The following is a 17,057-nucleotide window of genomic DNA, read 5'->3' as shown; positions in this document are numbered from 1 at the left end:
ACACAGAGGGACAAGCTAACACACACACACACACAAACTGACATAGAGGGAGAAGCTGACACAGAGAAGCCAACACAGAGGGAGAAGCTGACACAGAGGGACAAGCTAACACACACACACACAGAGAAACTGACATAGAGGGAGAAGCTGACACACAAAAGGGAGAAGTTGACACAGAGGGAGAAGCTGACACACACCCACAGAGGCCAACATAAGGGGAGAAGCTGACTCAGAGGGACAAGCTAGCACACACACACACAGAAACTGATATAAAGGGAGAAGCTGACACAGAGGGACAAGCTAACACACACACAGAGAAACTGACATAGAGGGAGAAGTTGATACACACAGGCAGTTGCTGAGGCCACAGGGAGCTCTGGGGCTGGGACTGCCTTTCAGAGCTATCCTGAAAAAGGCAAGGGTCGGCCCTTTAAACTATCACCCCAACCAGGGATTGGCTAGAGACTCCTTCTTCTGTCTTCCCTGGGAGGGGCCGTAACCGTGGGCCACGCGGTACCTGCAGCAAAGGGTGGTTCCCAGTGAGGAAGAGCGTCAGCAGCTGCTGGTACCCTAACCCTGAAGAGGGGGCCTGCCAGGACTGTGTGAAGATTCGGGAACTAATGGAGAACCAAGCAGAATTGCTGCCCACATGGGGCTTTGGGGCTATATTTGGTCTCTGTTTACCTATTTGGTCTCTCCAGCCAGCTTGGCAGCCTTCCTTGGGTCAGAATGTTCTCATTAGAAGAGCGCATAGTTGGTGCTTAATAAGAGTCTATTGGATTTCATGACCAGTAATGCACCCAGGTCCCTTTCTGTGTCTCTCTAAAGTGTCATCACCTGCTCATTCAAAAGAACGAGCCCGTTTTTCGTGGGCTAAACCTGCACATGATTATTTTTTTAGACTCAAAAGAGAAAAAGGAAGCAAGCCTGTAGAGACAGAACCTAATTAAAAAACATCCCGCACAGCAGTTGAAGTGAAGGTTGGCTGGGACCAGGCCTGGTCAGGGCCGGGCCTCGCAGCATCCACCAGAATGTTGCCAAAGGGGGAAGATAGCAAAGACACCCTGGTTAACTCTCCCAGGGATCTGCAGCAGGATGGTCATTTTGAAGTTTTCCTGGGAAGCTTTGCCACCAGGTGTAAATCTAGCCCAAGCTCTGCACCTGCCAAATTCTCTATTGTTTCACACTCCAAGTCCTGACATTACCAGATGTAGCCTGATTTATGATGGGGCTATAAAGACTGATTCCTGGCAGTTCCATGGCAGGGCTGCAACCCACATTCTCCTCCACTGTCCTCATATGGGTATCATTACCCATACTAATCGGAATATGAATTCTGTGTCTACCTGTGACTGCATTTTATAGTACAAAATGGTTTTACTTTCATTATTCCAGCAGGTCCCACAATGGGTCTGTGAAGGAGACGGCTATGTGATCATGAGGAATTTGTTCAACCTCTCTGGGTCTCAGTTTACCCATCTTCAAAACGATAGGTAAACTCAGAAGGAGTTGTAAGGGTTAAACCGTATAATACCTGTGAAGCCCTTAAAATAAAGGCTTGAAATTATTGACAGGAATTTCTAGTCTCACTCTACAGGAGAAGAAACCAAGATGCAGAGAGGTAAAGTTGATGAATAAGATGCCCGGGTATCAAGGAAGGAAGGCACTGTGGGACTAGATGCAAACCGAGCTAGGCATTCCTGTGTGGGATTTCTATTACGAACAACATAGATGCCTTTCCAGCTTGGGGAGCAGAGGAAATACGGACTCCTCAAAAGAAAAAAAGAAGAGATGAAGGGATGATGTTGCCAAAGAAAGAAATTTGGAAAAAAAAAAACAAACCAACATTTGCACTTTTAAAACCATGGAACCCTTCTTATTTTTATATGTTCAGGTCTAAATGCCAGAAAGGATACCATATTCAAAGGGAATGAGATTTGAAAATGATTTCTTTGAGTCCTCTGCTGAGGTCTTTCCAAGGCACTGCAATTAGGGTTTTGCACCCAAATACCCTTGCCTCATTTTGGTCGTTTTGTCCCGAACAGAGGTTCAACTGGGAGACCCCTCACACACAGGTGAAGGCGTGGCCGTGGAACCTCAGACCCCCGGTCTCCTCAGAAATGAAGGTCATTGCCGTCCTCCTCCTCCTCCTCTCCTGCTGTAAGTAGAGGGCTTGCTGGGACAGCACCAGGCTTCTGTCTTCCTGTTTATGTCAGTGGGAGGGGGGACTCTCCAGGTGGTACCAGGTGAAGGAAGTCACAAGTCACTCAGAAAAGAATCAGGAATGGGCCGGGCGCGGGGCTCACGCCTGTAATCCCAGCACTTTGGGAGGCCAAGGTGGGCGGATCACAAAGTCAGGAGATCGAGACCATCCTGGCTAACATGGTGAAACCCGGTCTCTACTAAAAATACAACAAGTTAGCCGGGTGTGCTGGCGGGCACTTGTGGTCCCAGCTACTCAGGAGGCTGAGGCATGAGAATGGCGTGAACCCAGGAGGCGGAGCTTGCAGTGAGCTGAGATCACGCCACTGCACTCCAGCCTGGGCGACAGAGCGAGACTCCGTCTCAAAAAAAAAAAAAAGAATCAGGAATGGAACGGGCTCCCCGCAACGTCCTCTTGCTTCTGTTTCTGCTATGAAATGGGCTGATCCCAGTGTTGGGATTTTATAAAGTGTCTAGGAAATCAGAGGTTGCCAACCATTTGCTAGAAAGGGAGTTTGACTACTATTTTATGCCCCTCTCCCCCAAGAGTCTCTTTTCCTTTGGATAATAGTAGCCTTTATTTAAGGCCATTTGGATTCAGAACAAAAATGCAGACATACATCCAGCTAATTTAAGAATGATTAATGCTTATCAGAAAGACTTTTTTTTTTTTTTTTTTGAGACGGAGTCTCGCTCTGTCACCCAGGCTGGAGTACAGTGGCCGGATCTCAGCTCACTGCAAGCTCCGCCTCCCGGGTTTACGCCATTCTCCTGCCTCAGCCTCCCGAGTAGCTGGGACTACAGGCGCCCGCCACCACGCCCGGCTAATTTTTTGTATTTTTAGTAGAGACGGGGTTTCACCGTGTTAGCCCGGATGGTCTTGATCTCCTGACCTCGTGATCCGCCCATCTCGGCCTCCCAAAGTGCTGGGATTACAGGCTTGAGCCACCGCGCCCGGCCAGCAGAAAGACATTTTTATGGTGACTTACGGGATAATTGGTAGCTATAAGTCATTGCTTATTGCTTACCTCTGCAAAGGGAAAAAATACCTACTGGGAAACAGTTTGGGGGCTTTTGGAGACTCACAGACTCCTTTGCTGGATTGGTAGAGTGGAGGTTTGTCCAGATCCATTTTCCTGTCTCTTTCAATTGAGTCACAATAACTTTTGAGTCCCTAAGTCAAAGATGTCAAAAACAGACTTCCTTTCCCCACAGTGAGTAGTGGAACTTACACTTTTCAAGGTGATAGCGCAGGAGGATACCCGTATGCAGGGATGACCACCTCTGCAGCCCCTCAGTCTGAAGATCAACCCCTGAGTGCGGCTCCAGGGACTGCTTGGGCAGCAGTGACCACTCCTGGGCTTCTTCCCCTCACACCCCTGTTTAGACTAAACACAATAGTGAGATCGAAGGCTCCTGAGCAAACTCCCCCAGACTCTATTTCTATTTCTCTTCTTCAAGTTCATGTCTTTATTGTATTTTTATTGCAAATTTACAACATGCTTATAATTAAAAAGTAAAATAAATGAGTATATAGCAACAAGGTAAAGCTCTTCCTCATCCTCCCCAGACCCTAGTGTTTTCCCTACCTCCAGAGGTGACCACTCTTAAGAGTTTGATATACATCCTCTATACAACCTTTACACACACACATGTAAAACACCATAATAGAAATGGAACACAGGCTGGGTCAGGTGCGGTGGCTCATGCCTGTAATCCCAGCACTTTGGGAGGCCGAGACGGGCAGATCACCTGAGGTCAGGAGTTCGAGACCAGCCTGGCCAGCTGGCCAAGATGGTGAAACCCCGTCTCTACTAAAAATACAAAAAAATTAGCCAGGCGTGGCAGCGGGCACCTGTAATCCCAGCTAATTAGGAGGCTGAGGCAGGAGAATTGCTTGAACCCGGGAGGCAGAGGTTGCAGCGAGCTGAGATTGCACCATTATACTCCAGCCTGGGCAACTACAGAGAAACTCCATCTCAAAAGAAAGAAAGAAAGAGAGAGAGAGAGAGAGAGAAAGAAAAAGAAAAGAAAGAAGGAAAGAAAAAGAAAGAAAGAGAAAGAGAAAGAAAGAAAGAAAGAAAGAAAACACATGCTTATTGTGCAAAGACATGAGACAGCAGAGATGTATATAAAATGAATGTTGACTGTTTCTTTCTCTCTCTTCAATCCCAATTGCCTAGAGATAGTGCTATCAAGTGTAGTTTATTTTTGAGACACATAATTTTGTTATTATCCCCCTGTCAGCGGACATGTGGGTGGTTTCCAATTTTTTTATATCACAGATAATGCTTCAGCAAACCACTTTGTGTATGCATTTGTGCCCACTCTCATAAGCATCTTGTAGAAGCAAAAACAGCTGAGTTCATGTGTACTTGCCATTTAAAACAATAATAATTGAGGATACCTTTCCTGCCTCTTAAGTATTTTGTTTCTCCTGCAAGATAGTAAAGGCCTGATGACATCTGGAGGGACTGGCATTTCTGGCTTTGAACTTTTCCCATTCATGTTGCATCAGACCCGAGGGTGTTCTGCCTAGGACGGTGGTTTCCTGCCTTGAGGGGGAAGACTATGGTTGATGGGAAAGCCTTGTTCCGAACCTCATGGGAACTGGGTATTCATCCGGGTTAGCAAAAAACTAGCTGTGTTACAGGAGCAAATCTAAACTTATTTTCTTCCCCAGGAAAAGGGCTAATGATTCCAGCTATGCCCTTTGCACTTCGCTTTGGGGATCTGGTGATATTTCGAATTCTCAGCATTCTAGTAAGGGGAGGGGACATCAAGGCAGCATCGTGCTCATTGCAACTTCCTTCTTCCTTGTTTCCTCATCGGCAGTGGCAGCCCCTACCCACAGCAGCTTCTGGCAGTTTCAGAGGATGGTCAAACACATCACAGGGCGGAGTGCCTTCTTCTCATATTACGGATATGGCTGCTACTGTGGGCTTGGGGGCAAAGGGGTCCCCGTGGATGACACTGACAGGTGGGTGCAGAGGCTCTGAGGCCACCTATCATTTGTTTTGCATTAAAGTTCAAGCTCGAAGCCAGAGAGAGGGTGTTAGAATTCTTGCATGGCAAGTAACAGAAAACAATTCAGGCTAATGGAAGGAAGAACTGAACGGGATTCGGAGGATGGGTCTTGAGAAACCCAGCGTCGGGGCCAGCTTCCTGAGTGTGTGATCTGTGAGGTTTCACAGGGCCCAACACTCATAAGGGCCTAAATGTGGTTTGCTGCTCTGCTGCCGCCATCTTGAAATTCTTAATAAAGGGCCCCACGTTTTCATATTGCTTTGGCCTCTGCAATTATGCATCGGTCCTGCCCAGAGCTCTAGAAGCTGTTTCATCTTCATAGTAAAAGTGCTCTGCTTCCAGCTCTCCAGCTTTTAGGACTATAGGCACAGCACAACTGACTCACTAGTCCTAATTCCATATTCTAGGAGAGGGAATCCAAGTGGCCCAGTTTGGAGAAGTCCATCTGGGTGAGGTTGCATGGCACAAACCTGCTTCCCAGGCCTACTCCAAAGGATGGGGGTAGGGGAGTGTGAGTTCCTAGAAAAAGTAGAAGTGGGTGTCATGTGGTGAGTGTGTGTGGGGGGAGGTAAGAAACGGGACAGTTTGCGTGTCATTTCATTTGAAGAAATAAGAAAGCAAAATGTTCCTTGCCACATTTAACCTAGTGTGGAGAAACATGTCCCCACAGTGGGGCCTTAAATATCACTCCTGGAGCTCAAACCTTGTGGGTTGGGCTCTTGGAACCATGGGAGGACCTCAGAGCCCTGGAAGGTCAACTGATACTTACAAAATGCCCAATATATGCCAGGCACTGGGACTGGCGATTGGCACACGAACTTAATTTAATTCTTTCAGGGAATGCACAGGACAGTGATACCAGCCCATTTGACAGGTGAGGACAGTGAGTTGCTAAACCACTTCCCGAAGGCAATGCAGCTTCTAAGTGGCAGGGTTAGAATTGAACAAGAATTTGCCTGTTTCAAAGTTTGTCCCCTCTCCTTGATGGTCTGTAGCTCCACTGTCAAAGTCCAAAGGCTGATTAGAAATTGAACATCATTAGTCAAAAGCTGATCAACAGCAGAGCCCTCACTTGCAGATGGGAATGGCAAGAAACGGAGACTGAAACATTTCTCTTGGCCTTTCAGGCCTTAGAATCCAAGCTTAAGTTTCTGCCTTCCTGTGCCTTGAGCAGTGGCTGAGGACTTGGACTGAGCCCATTCTCCAGATGTTATTTCTCCTGCAGTGCTCTCCCATCCAGCCCCCAGCCAACTCTGGGTGCCAAGAGTAGGACTATCTCTGCTTTTGCAGACAGTTGTCTCCTCAGAGACCATCACAGTGCCTGGCGCACAGTAGGTGCTCAGTAAAAAGTGTTAAATGCGTGAATGGACCCAGATTTGTGTCCTGGGTTTGTCATTTTCCAGCTGCCTACGTTTGGGAAATGGGCCTCTCTGAATCTCAGTCCCTCCCCTACAAAAGGGAGACAATGATTGTACTTCATAGGTTTCTGTGAGTAGCTAATGAGATAGCAACAGATACTAGAGAGGGCTCAGGAAATGCTACTGGTTATTATTATTATTTTTTATTTTATTTATTTTTTGGAAGACAGGGTCTTGCTCTGTTGTCCAGGCTGGGGTGGAGAGGCTCAATCACAGCTCACTGCAGCCTCTGTCACCCGAGCTCAAGCAATCCACCCACCTCAGCCTCCTGAGTAGCTGGGACCACAGGCTGGTGCCACTATGCCTGGCTTTTTTTTTTTTTTTTTTTTTAAACTTAAAAAACGTAGGAGGTCTCCCTGTGCTGCCCAGGCTGGTCTCAAACTCCTGGACTGAAGCGATCCTCCCGCCTCATCCTCACAAAGTGCTGGGATTACAGGCATGAGCCACCACACCTGGCCTGTTTTTATTATTATTGATAATTCACCTCCCCACCTTCAATGCCTTCTTGCCTAGAGGAGGAGGCAGGTGAGCCCTTTCTAGTTCCCAGATAAGGTCCTCCAGCAGATTCCCGAGGCACCCACTTCCAGGCACAGCCCCTCATTTCCCTCTTGTCTCGCCCCAGATGCTGCCAGGCACATGACTGTTGCTACGAGAAGCTGAAGGAGTCCAGCTGCCAGCCTGTGTTGAACGGCTACCAGTTCCACGTCGTCAATGGCACAGTGGTGTGTGAGTAGCCTTTTCTGTATGGAAATGTCTTTTAACCTGGGCCTTTCCTTAACATTCACCTCCTCTTTGACCCAGAGGTGTTTTAGAAAATGAAATGCTTCCAAGTGTTTGGAAGGAGGCAATCCTGAGCTTTTCCCTGATGCTCCAGAGCTTCTCGGAGTGTCTGTGCTCATCCTGCCCTGGTCTCTCCCGCCCATGGGTGTACTTCCTGAACTCTCTGGGAGGCCAGAGCCCTGTAGATAGTACATGCTCAATACATACTTGTTCACTTGAGCTTACACTGAATTTTGAAGCTTCCCTTGACAACTGTTACTATTGATAACGTGTTTCCTTGTTTCTGTCATGTGTTACCAAAACGGCTCAGCTGTCTTCCAGTTGGACAAATATTTATTAAGGGTGACTGTATGCCAACCACTAAGATAGGTGCCGCCAGGGCCACAAAAGCAAATAGGTGGGAAGGGAAGGGGGACTCACATGTTATTGAGACCGTTCAAGGAGCCATGTGGACAAGTGGATCAAGTGCCCTGCATATGGGCCGTGGCCCTGGCATCCGGGGCGTGTTCTGCTGCTGGTAGAGTACGGGTATGAGCATGGCAATCCTGGTCTAAACAGCAGGCACATTCGGAGGCACTGGGCAGTGGCCTTTGGTGAGTACCATCCTTTCCAGCATAGCCACGGTGGGTCCTGGGGTCCCGGGCTGGGAGGGTGAAGAGCACCGAATAAAGAAGTGGCCCCTTACAGCGTGTAGCTCACTTCCTGCCTGGCCTCGTGGGGTTGCATGAATCGCTTTCCTTCCCAGGTCTATTTGTTCACAGCTGTGAGTGTGCCTTGGAGTTCCTCTGTTTCCTCCTGAGGTCAGGGAACCACCACCTCTCGGCCACTCATCCCCTAGGGCGGGAGATACATCCTCCATCCCATGGTGGGTTCCAGGGCTCAGACTTCCGGTCTCCTGAGCTCCCCGCACCCACCACTCCAGCTCGGCACACACCAAGACCCAGAGTTAGGACTGTGAGGTCTCCCTGGAACCAGCTGTGTGGGTTGGGGCCTTGGACCCCTACACCGGGAGGACCTGCCTCAGTTTTCAGCCTGCTTCTTGGCCTGCACTACCCACTGCCACCAGGACGTGGTTGACAGGGAAAGAACCTTCTTTTGTTCCCCATGTGAGCTCAAGGAGACTGAGTTGGAGCTCTCTGGTGTGGTCCTTCTCAGGCCTAAAGCAAAGTGTCTTTTCTGTGACACCTCCAAGGCCATGTTCAGGAGAGGGGAAGGGAGCAGGGTCTGGTGGGAGGGATGGGGAGAGGGCACTGGAGAAGTTGGCTGCCAGGAACCGAGTTTCCCATAGCCTCTTCCCACCCGTCTTTGCCACAGGGGTGGGGATGTCCGGCTGGCCCAGCTCAAGCCTCCACCCTGGGCTCCTGTGGACTGACTGCACTTGCCAGGGCTGGCCTGGGCTCTCTGTACCCAGGGAAACTTCTCTATTCAACGCTCTTCACCCTCCCAGCCCAGGACCCCAGGAGATGAGGGAGAGTGGAGCAAAGGTTGAGGAGCAGAGGCTGGAACCCCAGGCAGTGGCACTGCTGGGCGGTGGTGGGAGGTGCCGGCAGAGGCTGGGAGTTGGACCAGAAAGTACCTGGCCTGGGCTGTACTTTCTTCCCACGTTGCCCCTGCAGAGCAGAAGCAGCCAGTTGCTCCTGAAGCCTTGATCAGGGCTCCTGAGTCCAGAGCCCTGCTCAGGGCACTAGCGTGGGAGGAGGCTTCCGCATCAGTACCAGGGCATCAGCACCTGCCTCCCCAGCTGACCCAGCCAGTGAGGACCAGGCCAGCCTCTGTCATCCCCATCCCCACCTCGCCAAGCCCCTGCCTCCAGGAGCAGGGCTGAGAGCCAGGTGATCTGGGTTCTAATCCAGAGTCTGCTGCTGACACATGCTGAGCCCCAGGCCATTGATTTACTTGCCCCAGTATTGAGTGAGCATCCACTGGGTACCCGCCCAGTGCTGGTGCTGTGCCAGGGGCCAGGGGCACAGAATAAAGCAGACCCAGTCCCTGCTCTTCTGGCGTTCACAGTCTTGTGGAAACTCCAGAGCTAAAGTTCCCTTAGAGATCGTCCAGATCAGTCCCTCATTGTAGCAATGAAGAGACTGAGACCCACAGAGGGGACGAGTTTGATCCAAGAAACGGACAAGATTAAGATGCATGTGTCTTGAAACTTTTCAGTGCTCTGGAACGTACCGTCTGGCCTGAGTTGTGTGGGCTTTGGTTTTCTCATCCATGAAATGGGTACAATAACAGCAGCTACAGTGTATGAACCTCTGTGGTAGATGCTGTACACACAGCACCTGAACTCACATGATAAACCTCTGAGGTGAGCATTATCTCCCGTTATCAAGGAGGACTCTGAGGCTCAGAGAGGTTAAGCACAATCACCAAGGTCACACAGCCAGGGAAAGAAGAGCTGGGATTCAAACCCCAGGCGCCCTGTCTCACACCAGCTTCCCCTGTGGAGGGTGCTGTGTGTGTGCATGATTGGAGGCCCTCACACAGTGTAAGTCTCAGGATCTGCAGCAAACTGGTCAGAATGCTCTGCCCTGGCCCAGGGAAGGAAAGAGGGGCAGATGGAGTTTGCTTCTCTGTAAGGCCCCGGAGCTTTGTGTTCCTGCTAAGAGGCCTCGGAGTCAGGCAGCACTGGGTCTGATTCCAGCTCCACCCTTTGTATTAAGAGTTGTATTAATAGATTAATGTATGCATCTCCTCACCTGTGAAATGGAGATAATGCCTGTACTTCATAAGGCTGCTGGAAGGATTAGCTAAAGCAGCCCAGCTACAGGGGCTGGCCTACAGTAGGTGCTTCATTAATGCCCTTCCTTTTAGATGTGGAAATTCCTCTTTTTGTCCAAGTTTTCTTTTCTTCTTTGCTTACAGCACTGGGATTTTCTTAAATACTGTTTCTTTGAAGAGTTTGCTCTGTACTTGTGTCCATCGGGCTAAGGTCAGTGACCCCTTATGGAATAAAACCCCTTTCCTGGCCAGGCACGGTGGCTCGTACCTATAATCCCAGCACTTTGGGAGGCTGAGGTGGGGGGATCACTTGAGCCCAGGAGTTCAAGAACAGCCTGGGCAACACAGTGAGACCCCTCTCTCTACTAAACATACAAACAATTAGCCAGGTGTGGTGGTGCATACCTGTAGTCCCAGCTACTCAAAAGGCTGAGATAGGAGGATCACCTGAGCCCAGGAGATGAGGCCACAGTAAGCTGTGGTTGTGCCACTGCACTCCAGCCTGGACAACAGAGTGAGACCCTACCTCAAAAAAGAAAAACAAACAACAAAAAAAACTATTTCCCTATCCTCATTGCACCTCCGTTCAAAGAGCTGCCCCTGCAAGAGTTAACCAACTCCCTAGCCTCCCCTGAATTCTGAAATCCTGCACCCAGGCCTGGTCCAGGTTGCCTAGCAACCAGGGGCTGCTCTGGGATGCAGTAGGTAAGCAGGGGAGGGAAAGGAAGAAAACAACTTGGTCTGTCCACGACTCTAAATGTCACTGAGAGATCAGTGCAGAGAAAGGCCTGTCACCAGAGCCCAGGGCCTAATTTGCCTGGTGGTGGGGACAGCTGCCCTCAGGCCACCTGGGAGGTGGTTATCCCTCCTTTTAGTGGGCTTACATAAGTACTTGGCATTTTTCCAAGGGACTTTAAGCTCACTCAGCAGTGACACCCCCTCCGCCCACATGCACATACATGTGTGGTACAGGGAGGAGAGATGGGGTTTCAGCCAACTGAACCTCCATTATCTACATCTCCCGGCCTCGGACTGCCTCCCTCTGCCAAAGCGGGAAGATGAAAATGGCAACTGCCGGAATTTGTATTTTGCAAAGACTTTTCTCATTTACTGCTGAATATATTCCTCATCTCAGCCTCCACTCACTGACACGCTACCCACCGTCTCTCCCAGCATTCATCTCTGCCTGAAATGATCTTGTTTACTTCTCTGTGTCTGTGTGCATCGACTCTCCCCCCAGCTAGAAAGTTCCGTGAGAGCAGGGAGCAAGCCTGTCTTGTTTGAGGGCACTGGTTCTCATAGAGCCCACAGAGAACCAGGCCTCTGGACTAAGCAGTGTGGGGGCTGCTGGCTTGCACCTCTACCCCCAGCTCCTAGCCACAGACCGGACACATGTTGGGAGCTCAATACTTGTTTGTTGAATGAGTAGATGAACAAAAGCACTCATGAAATAGGCAGTGCACGTATCTTTACCACCATTTGAAAGCTGAGGAAACAGGCTTGGAGAGGGAAGCAACTTGCCTGAGACCCCAAAGCACAGAAGCAGCCTATCTGGCCCAAGAACCTGGCTTCCTGTCTCCTAGGGCTCAGCTGCTGGCACTGGCCTGTAGGCCATGTGAGTGTGGCCAGTAAGGTGGTCAGGAAGGAGCCCTTACTGCGTGTTAGGGCCAGGAGATCAGCAATGAGGAGGACAAAATCCTTGCCCGGAAGGAGCTTGCATTCCAAAAAGAACAAGAGACCGTAGCGTATTTATTAACAAAGACACATTCAGACAGGGGCCAGGTGCTCTGAAGCACCTCGGACAAAGCGACAGCCTGCAGAATGACAGAGGTCGGGGGTCAAGGAGACAGAAGGGTGCCTGCTTTAGGTGGTTCAAGAAGGCCTGTCTGGGGAGGTGGCGTTTGGTCTGAGACCTCAGGGCCAATGTGCTGGGAGCAGAGGAGCCTTGGGAAGAAGGGAGATGAGGTTGGACAGGGGGAGACACACGCACCTTCTATGTCAATGCAAGGGAGTCATTGGAGCGTGTGAAGCAGAGGATGCTCTACTTTTGCCCCAGAAAGATCACTCTGGCTACGGTGCAGAGAAAGAAGAGTCAGGGAGGAAAGAAGGGCCCCATTAGGGGACTGTTGCAGAGCATTGGGAGGCACAACCACAGCCAGGATCAGCACGGTGACAGTGGGGATGGGAAGTGTCAGATGCCGGGAATGCTGTGCAGGTAGGGTCGGGGCCGGCGGGACCTGCTGATGGGTTCGGTGTGGGGTGTGAAGGGAACAGAGGCTGCATCCCAGGCTCCTGGCCTGAGTGGGGATTCCGTGTGGGGTGTGAAGGGAACAGAGGCTGCATCCCAGGCTCCTGGCCTGAGTGGGGGTTCGGTGTGGGGTGTGAAGGGAACAGAGGCTGCATCCCAGGCTCCTGGCCTGAGTGGCTATAGATAGTGGCACCAAATACTGAGTTCGTGAAGATGGGGGAAGAGCTGATGATGAAGGCAGCAAGAGTTTGGTGTCAGTCACCCTGAGTTTGAGACACGTGTCAGACATGTAAGGGGAAGGCAGGTGGACACGTGCTTATTGAAGTCCGGACCCCAAGGGAGAGGTGTGGGCTGCAGCGGAGAAATTGGGAGTATTCAGAGTTCTGACACTGAACAAGAACACCCCTGAGAGAATTCAGAGACAACCAGGGCTGAGGCGAGGGGCTCAGACCGGGACCTGGGCCAGCCACAGGCAGGAATGCAGACTTGTTGCCTCTTCTTATTTGTGGAGATGTAGTTCATGCAGCAAGAAAGGTGTTCCGAAGCCCTCCTTTCCTTTCTTCATACCTCAGTTTCTCCATTAGCACATTAAAAGATGCAAGGTCTGGAGTTAAGCTTGTTTTTAAAAGGCGACTTCCAAAGATGGTTTTTCTTGGCCTGGGACTGTCTCATCATCCAGGTCATGAAAGGCCCGGTCCATGGTTGAGAAATGCCACGGACGTGACAGTCCACCGCAAAAGACTACTGCTCCAGATCAATTCTGGAAGGCCTGGGGATAGGGCAGGCCACTGAAGGAGAACTGGATGTCAGATGCATGCATTAGAAAGGACAGGAAGACCAAACGAGAAAGGGAGAGGGGGCAGGGAGAAAGGAAGGAGAGTTAGAGACTCGAGACGAAGGAAACAAGAGATGGAAAAGAAGAAGAGAGGACCAGAAGACAGTGAGATCAACAGAAAGAGAGAGGGATGAGAAAGAAGGTGGCTGAGGAAGATGAGAAAAGTTTCCAGGGCGACAGCAACTGGACCAGGCCCTCTGGTTGGACAGTGAGGCTGGCTGGGGGGGCCTGAGTTCAAGTAACCCTCACCCCCTGAGAGAGTGGGGGGCTACCTGGGGAGCTGGGCTTGATGCATCTGGAAGGATTTTCACAGAGGCAGGAGGGGGAGTGGGAGGGCAGAGGGCACCCAGGCGCTACAACAGTGGGAGCAGCGAGAGCTGCAAAACCAGAGAGCCAGAGGAGTGAACATCCCTGGCAGATTTCCTGCGGGCAAGCAGAGGGGACAGGAAGCTCGGCGGTGTTGGCACAATGTGAGAAGTTCCAGGGAGGCGTGGGAGGACGGCTTCTGCAGGACGCAGACTTTGCAGAGGGAGAGTGGCAAACAGACTGACTGCAGCCAGCTCGGCTGGCTCCACAGGGCGCTGCTTTTTCTCCATGTGGAGCTGGAGTGCATCACCCTGAGAATAGCAGCAAGCACCCATAGGGCACCTTCTGTGTGCCAGGCACATCCAGACCACTCGTCGGTAGACACCAGCGATCCTCACCACCACCCCAGGAATGGGACACTGTCATGTGTTTCTGAAATGATTAGGTTTTAGCATCATTTCATAGACGAGGAACCTGAAGCTAACTTGCCCAAGGTCACAAACCAGGGCGTCTGGTGGCCTCCCCTCCTCACTGCCAATTCTGAGAGTGGACTAGGGTGGAATTATCTGGAAAGAGAAAGCTGCACCTGAGAGCCCTAAACACACACGCACACACATACACACACACATGCACACGCACGCACATACACGCACATGCACAGATGGACACATACCTGCACACACATGCATACACACGCACACAGTGCTACAGCTCTGATTAGTAGGTAAATAAAACGTCCCCATCTAGTGGTGACTCGGCCAAAGTGCAGACACTCAACCCCAAAGGTCCATAGAGGCTTCATTCATTTCTTCTCTTATTCTTCATTCATGGTTTCTATTGAGCATCTGCTTTGTGCAGCATCTGTTCTGGATGCTGGGGACACTGTGATGAGCCAGATGCGGTCTGGCTTATGCTTCTTTGAGGGGAGGCAGGCACAAGCCAGGAAACCAATAAGAGAAGTTCAGTAAAAAGCACAGTGAGTGAGACAAACGGGTATGGAGGGCGTGGCCAGAGAGAGCTTTAGTGCAGGCAGTCAGGAAGCGCCTCTCTGAGGAGGTGAAATGTGACCAAGCCTCCAACAGTGGCAGGGATCCCACCGCTTGCAGATCCTTGGGAGAAGCATTTTAGTCAAAAACAACAGCAAGTCCAAAGGCCCAGGAACAAGGCAGAGCAAGACCTGTGACATGAAACAGCTTGGAAGCCCAGAGCAGGGAGGCTGGGAGAGTGGAGGGGGAGGGTGATGAGGGTGGAGAGACTGGTGAGGGTGGCATCCCGGCAAGTGTGCCTGGCCATGGAGGCCACGGGAGGAGTCAGCCTGTCTTTCCCGAATAGGAAACCACACTGGGGCTGTAAGCCAGAGAGTGAACGTCACTCAGGTTACAGTTTGAGATGGTCCCTGCTTACTTCCTTCCATGAAGGAGGAAGAGCTGTTGATGACAGGGATTTGGGCGGTGGCCAAAGAGATGGAGAGAACAGGGCAGAGCCTGGGCTATTTTAAACACAGAGAAGATTAGCGGGAACTTCTGGCAGACCGGATGTGAAATGTGGAAGGAGCAGGAGCAGCGAGGTCGACTCCTGGTTTCCTGAGAATGTGGGTGAATCACGGGCCCACAGGCAGAGGGGGCACTGGGATATCAAGGGTTGCCTTGTGAATGCCTCAAGTTGGAGATGCCTGAGACATCCAAGTGAGATGTCAAGCAGGCAGCTGGAAACAGGAGATGAGCTCTGGGAAAATGTTCTATCACCCTGGCCTGTGCACTGCCCGGGTGAACTCACTGAGGGCCCCTCCAGGCAGCCCACACCCTCCTCCTCCTGCTTCCTTCTAGGCTTCTCCTCATTCCAGCACTCATGGGATGTTCAGATGTGATCAGGGAAAGGCTTGGGGATGCAGGGAAGCTGTGGCTGAGAGCCCTAAACACGCACACACACACATACACATACACAGACACATGCACACACGAGCATACACACGCACACATGCACACACATGCACACAAATGCATATGCACACACATGCATGCACACACATGCATACATGTATCCTTTTCAGTGGCTTTCCTTTCTGTCCTCAACCCTTGGCCCTTTGCAGTGAGCTCCCTGCTCCCCCCAGCCTTGGAACCAAACCCTGGGGCTGGGCTGGGAGCCCCCAGTGACCCTCTGTGTCTCTGCAGGTGGATGCACCCTTGGTCCTGGTGCCGGCTGCCACTGCGGGCTGAAGGCCTGTGAATGTGACAAGCAATCCGTGCACTGCTTCAAAGAGAGCCTGCCTACCTATGAGAAAAACTTCAAGCAGTTCTCCAGCCGGCCCAGGTGTGGCAGACGTAAGCCCCGGTGCTAGGGACACCACAGGGTCCTCCTCGTCATCCAGCGTCTGCTCTAGTGTTGCTCTTCCGGGAAGCCTTCTCAGATCATCCCCGACAGGCCCCTGTTCTTCCCCCGGGAGGGAGGACAAAATGTCTCCTGCAGGGCAGCTCACCATTCAGCATTCTGACCAAGGGGACTCCTCAGCATCGGAGGACTGGAGAGCAGAAATGGGAAAGACGAGATCCCTGCCCTGCAGGAGCTGGCATTCTGTGGCGCGGGGAGGACTACAGATGCATGAATATAGAAGTAAGAGACACATTAGACTGTAGTAAGTGCTATGATGTAGTAAAACAAAGGGACGGGATAGAGATGCACCCGACCCTACCTCCCAGGGTTTCCAGGAGGGGAGAGGCCCCAGGATCTACCCCAAACTCTCTCTTCACCCCGACTGCAAACCAGGACGCGGAGCAGACTTGAGCGCCAGGCCCACACCCAGCTCTAGCTGGGAACAAGGCCACCACTTTCCTTGCCTCCCTGTGTCCTTACTTTTTATGATGTCATTCTTAGCTTTTCTTATCAAGAGGCAGAATCTGTTTTCCCCACCTTGTGAATCTGAACTGGTCTTGTGGCTTAGTTCGGTCAACAGAATGTTGTGGGAGGGATGGTTTACCAGTTTTGAGCTAGGCCTCAGGAGGTCTAGGGCACGTCTACTCTCTCTTAGGATAGCTGCCCCCACCCTGCGAAAAAGCCTGGGCTAGCCTGCTGGAGGATGACAGCCCACCTGGATCAGTCGTCTCAGCTGATTTCAGACACATGAGAGAGAGCTCAGTGAGACTCAGCTTGTAGCTGACTACAAATGCATGAGGGAACCTGGCTGAGACCAAAACAACTGTCCAGCTGAGCCCAGGCTAAACTGCCAGCGTGCAGAATTGTGAGCTATATAAAGGCTGCTGTTCTAAGTCACTGGGTTTTGGTATGGTTTGTTAGGCAGCCATAACTAACTGGTGTAATTGGTCCTTATTCCCTTATTCACTGAGAGTGATGGGTTCTCAGCCCTGAGCTGGACTTGGAGGCCATGGAAATGTCGTGGACATGGCCTTTGTTCCTTACCTTGAAGGTGCGGAAGGAGGTGAAGCTCATGGAATAATGGAGAACACACGGCTGTAAGCGTTTGCTTGCTCAGGCAACACACATTTATGGAGCACTTACTATGTGC

General features: G+C 51.1%; 1 protein-coding gene across 1 annotated transcript; it reads left to right on the top strand.

The window, feature by feature from the left end:
* The first annotated feature begins 2,120 nt into the window (after window positions 1-2,120).
* Window positions 2,121-16,599, top strand: PLA2G2C (phospholipase A2 group IIC). Its single transcript, XM_025370344.1, has 5 exons — window positions 2,121-2,160; window positions 5,044-5,186; window positions 7,280-7,373; window positions 15,709-15,847; window positions 16,563-16,599. The coding sequence occupies exons 1-5, from the start codon at window positions 2,121-2,123 to the stop codon at window positions 16,597-16,599; spliced, it is 453 nt and encodes a 150-aa protein (XP_025226129.1).
* Window positions 16,600-17,057: the final 458 nt, after the last annotated feature.

Source organism: Theropithecus gelada, chromosome 1 (assembly GCF_003255815.1).
Source record: "Theropithecus gelada isolate Dixy chromosome 1, Tgel_1.0, whole genome shotgun sequence".
NCBI classification, from domain to species: Eukaryota; Metazoa; Chordata; class Mammalia; order Primates; family Cercopithecidae; genus Theropithecus; species Theropithecus gelada.
The sequence above is the reverse complement of the archived record's forward strand: the minus strand, read 5'-3'. Positions and strand labels throughout refer to the sequence as shown.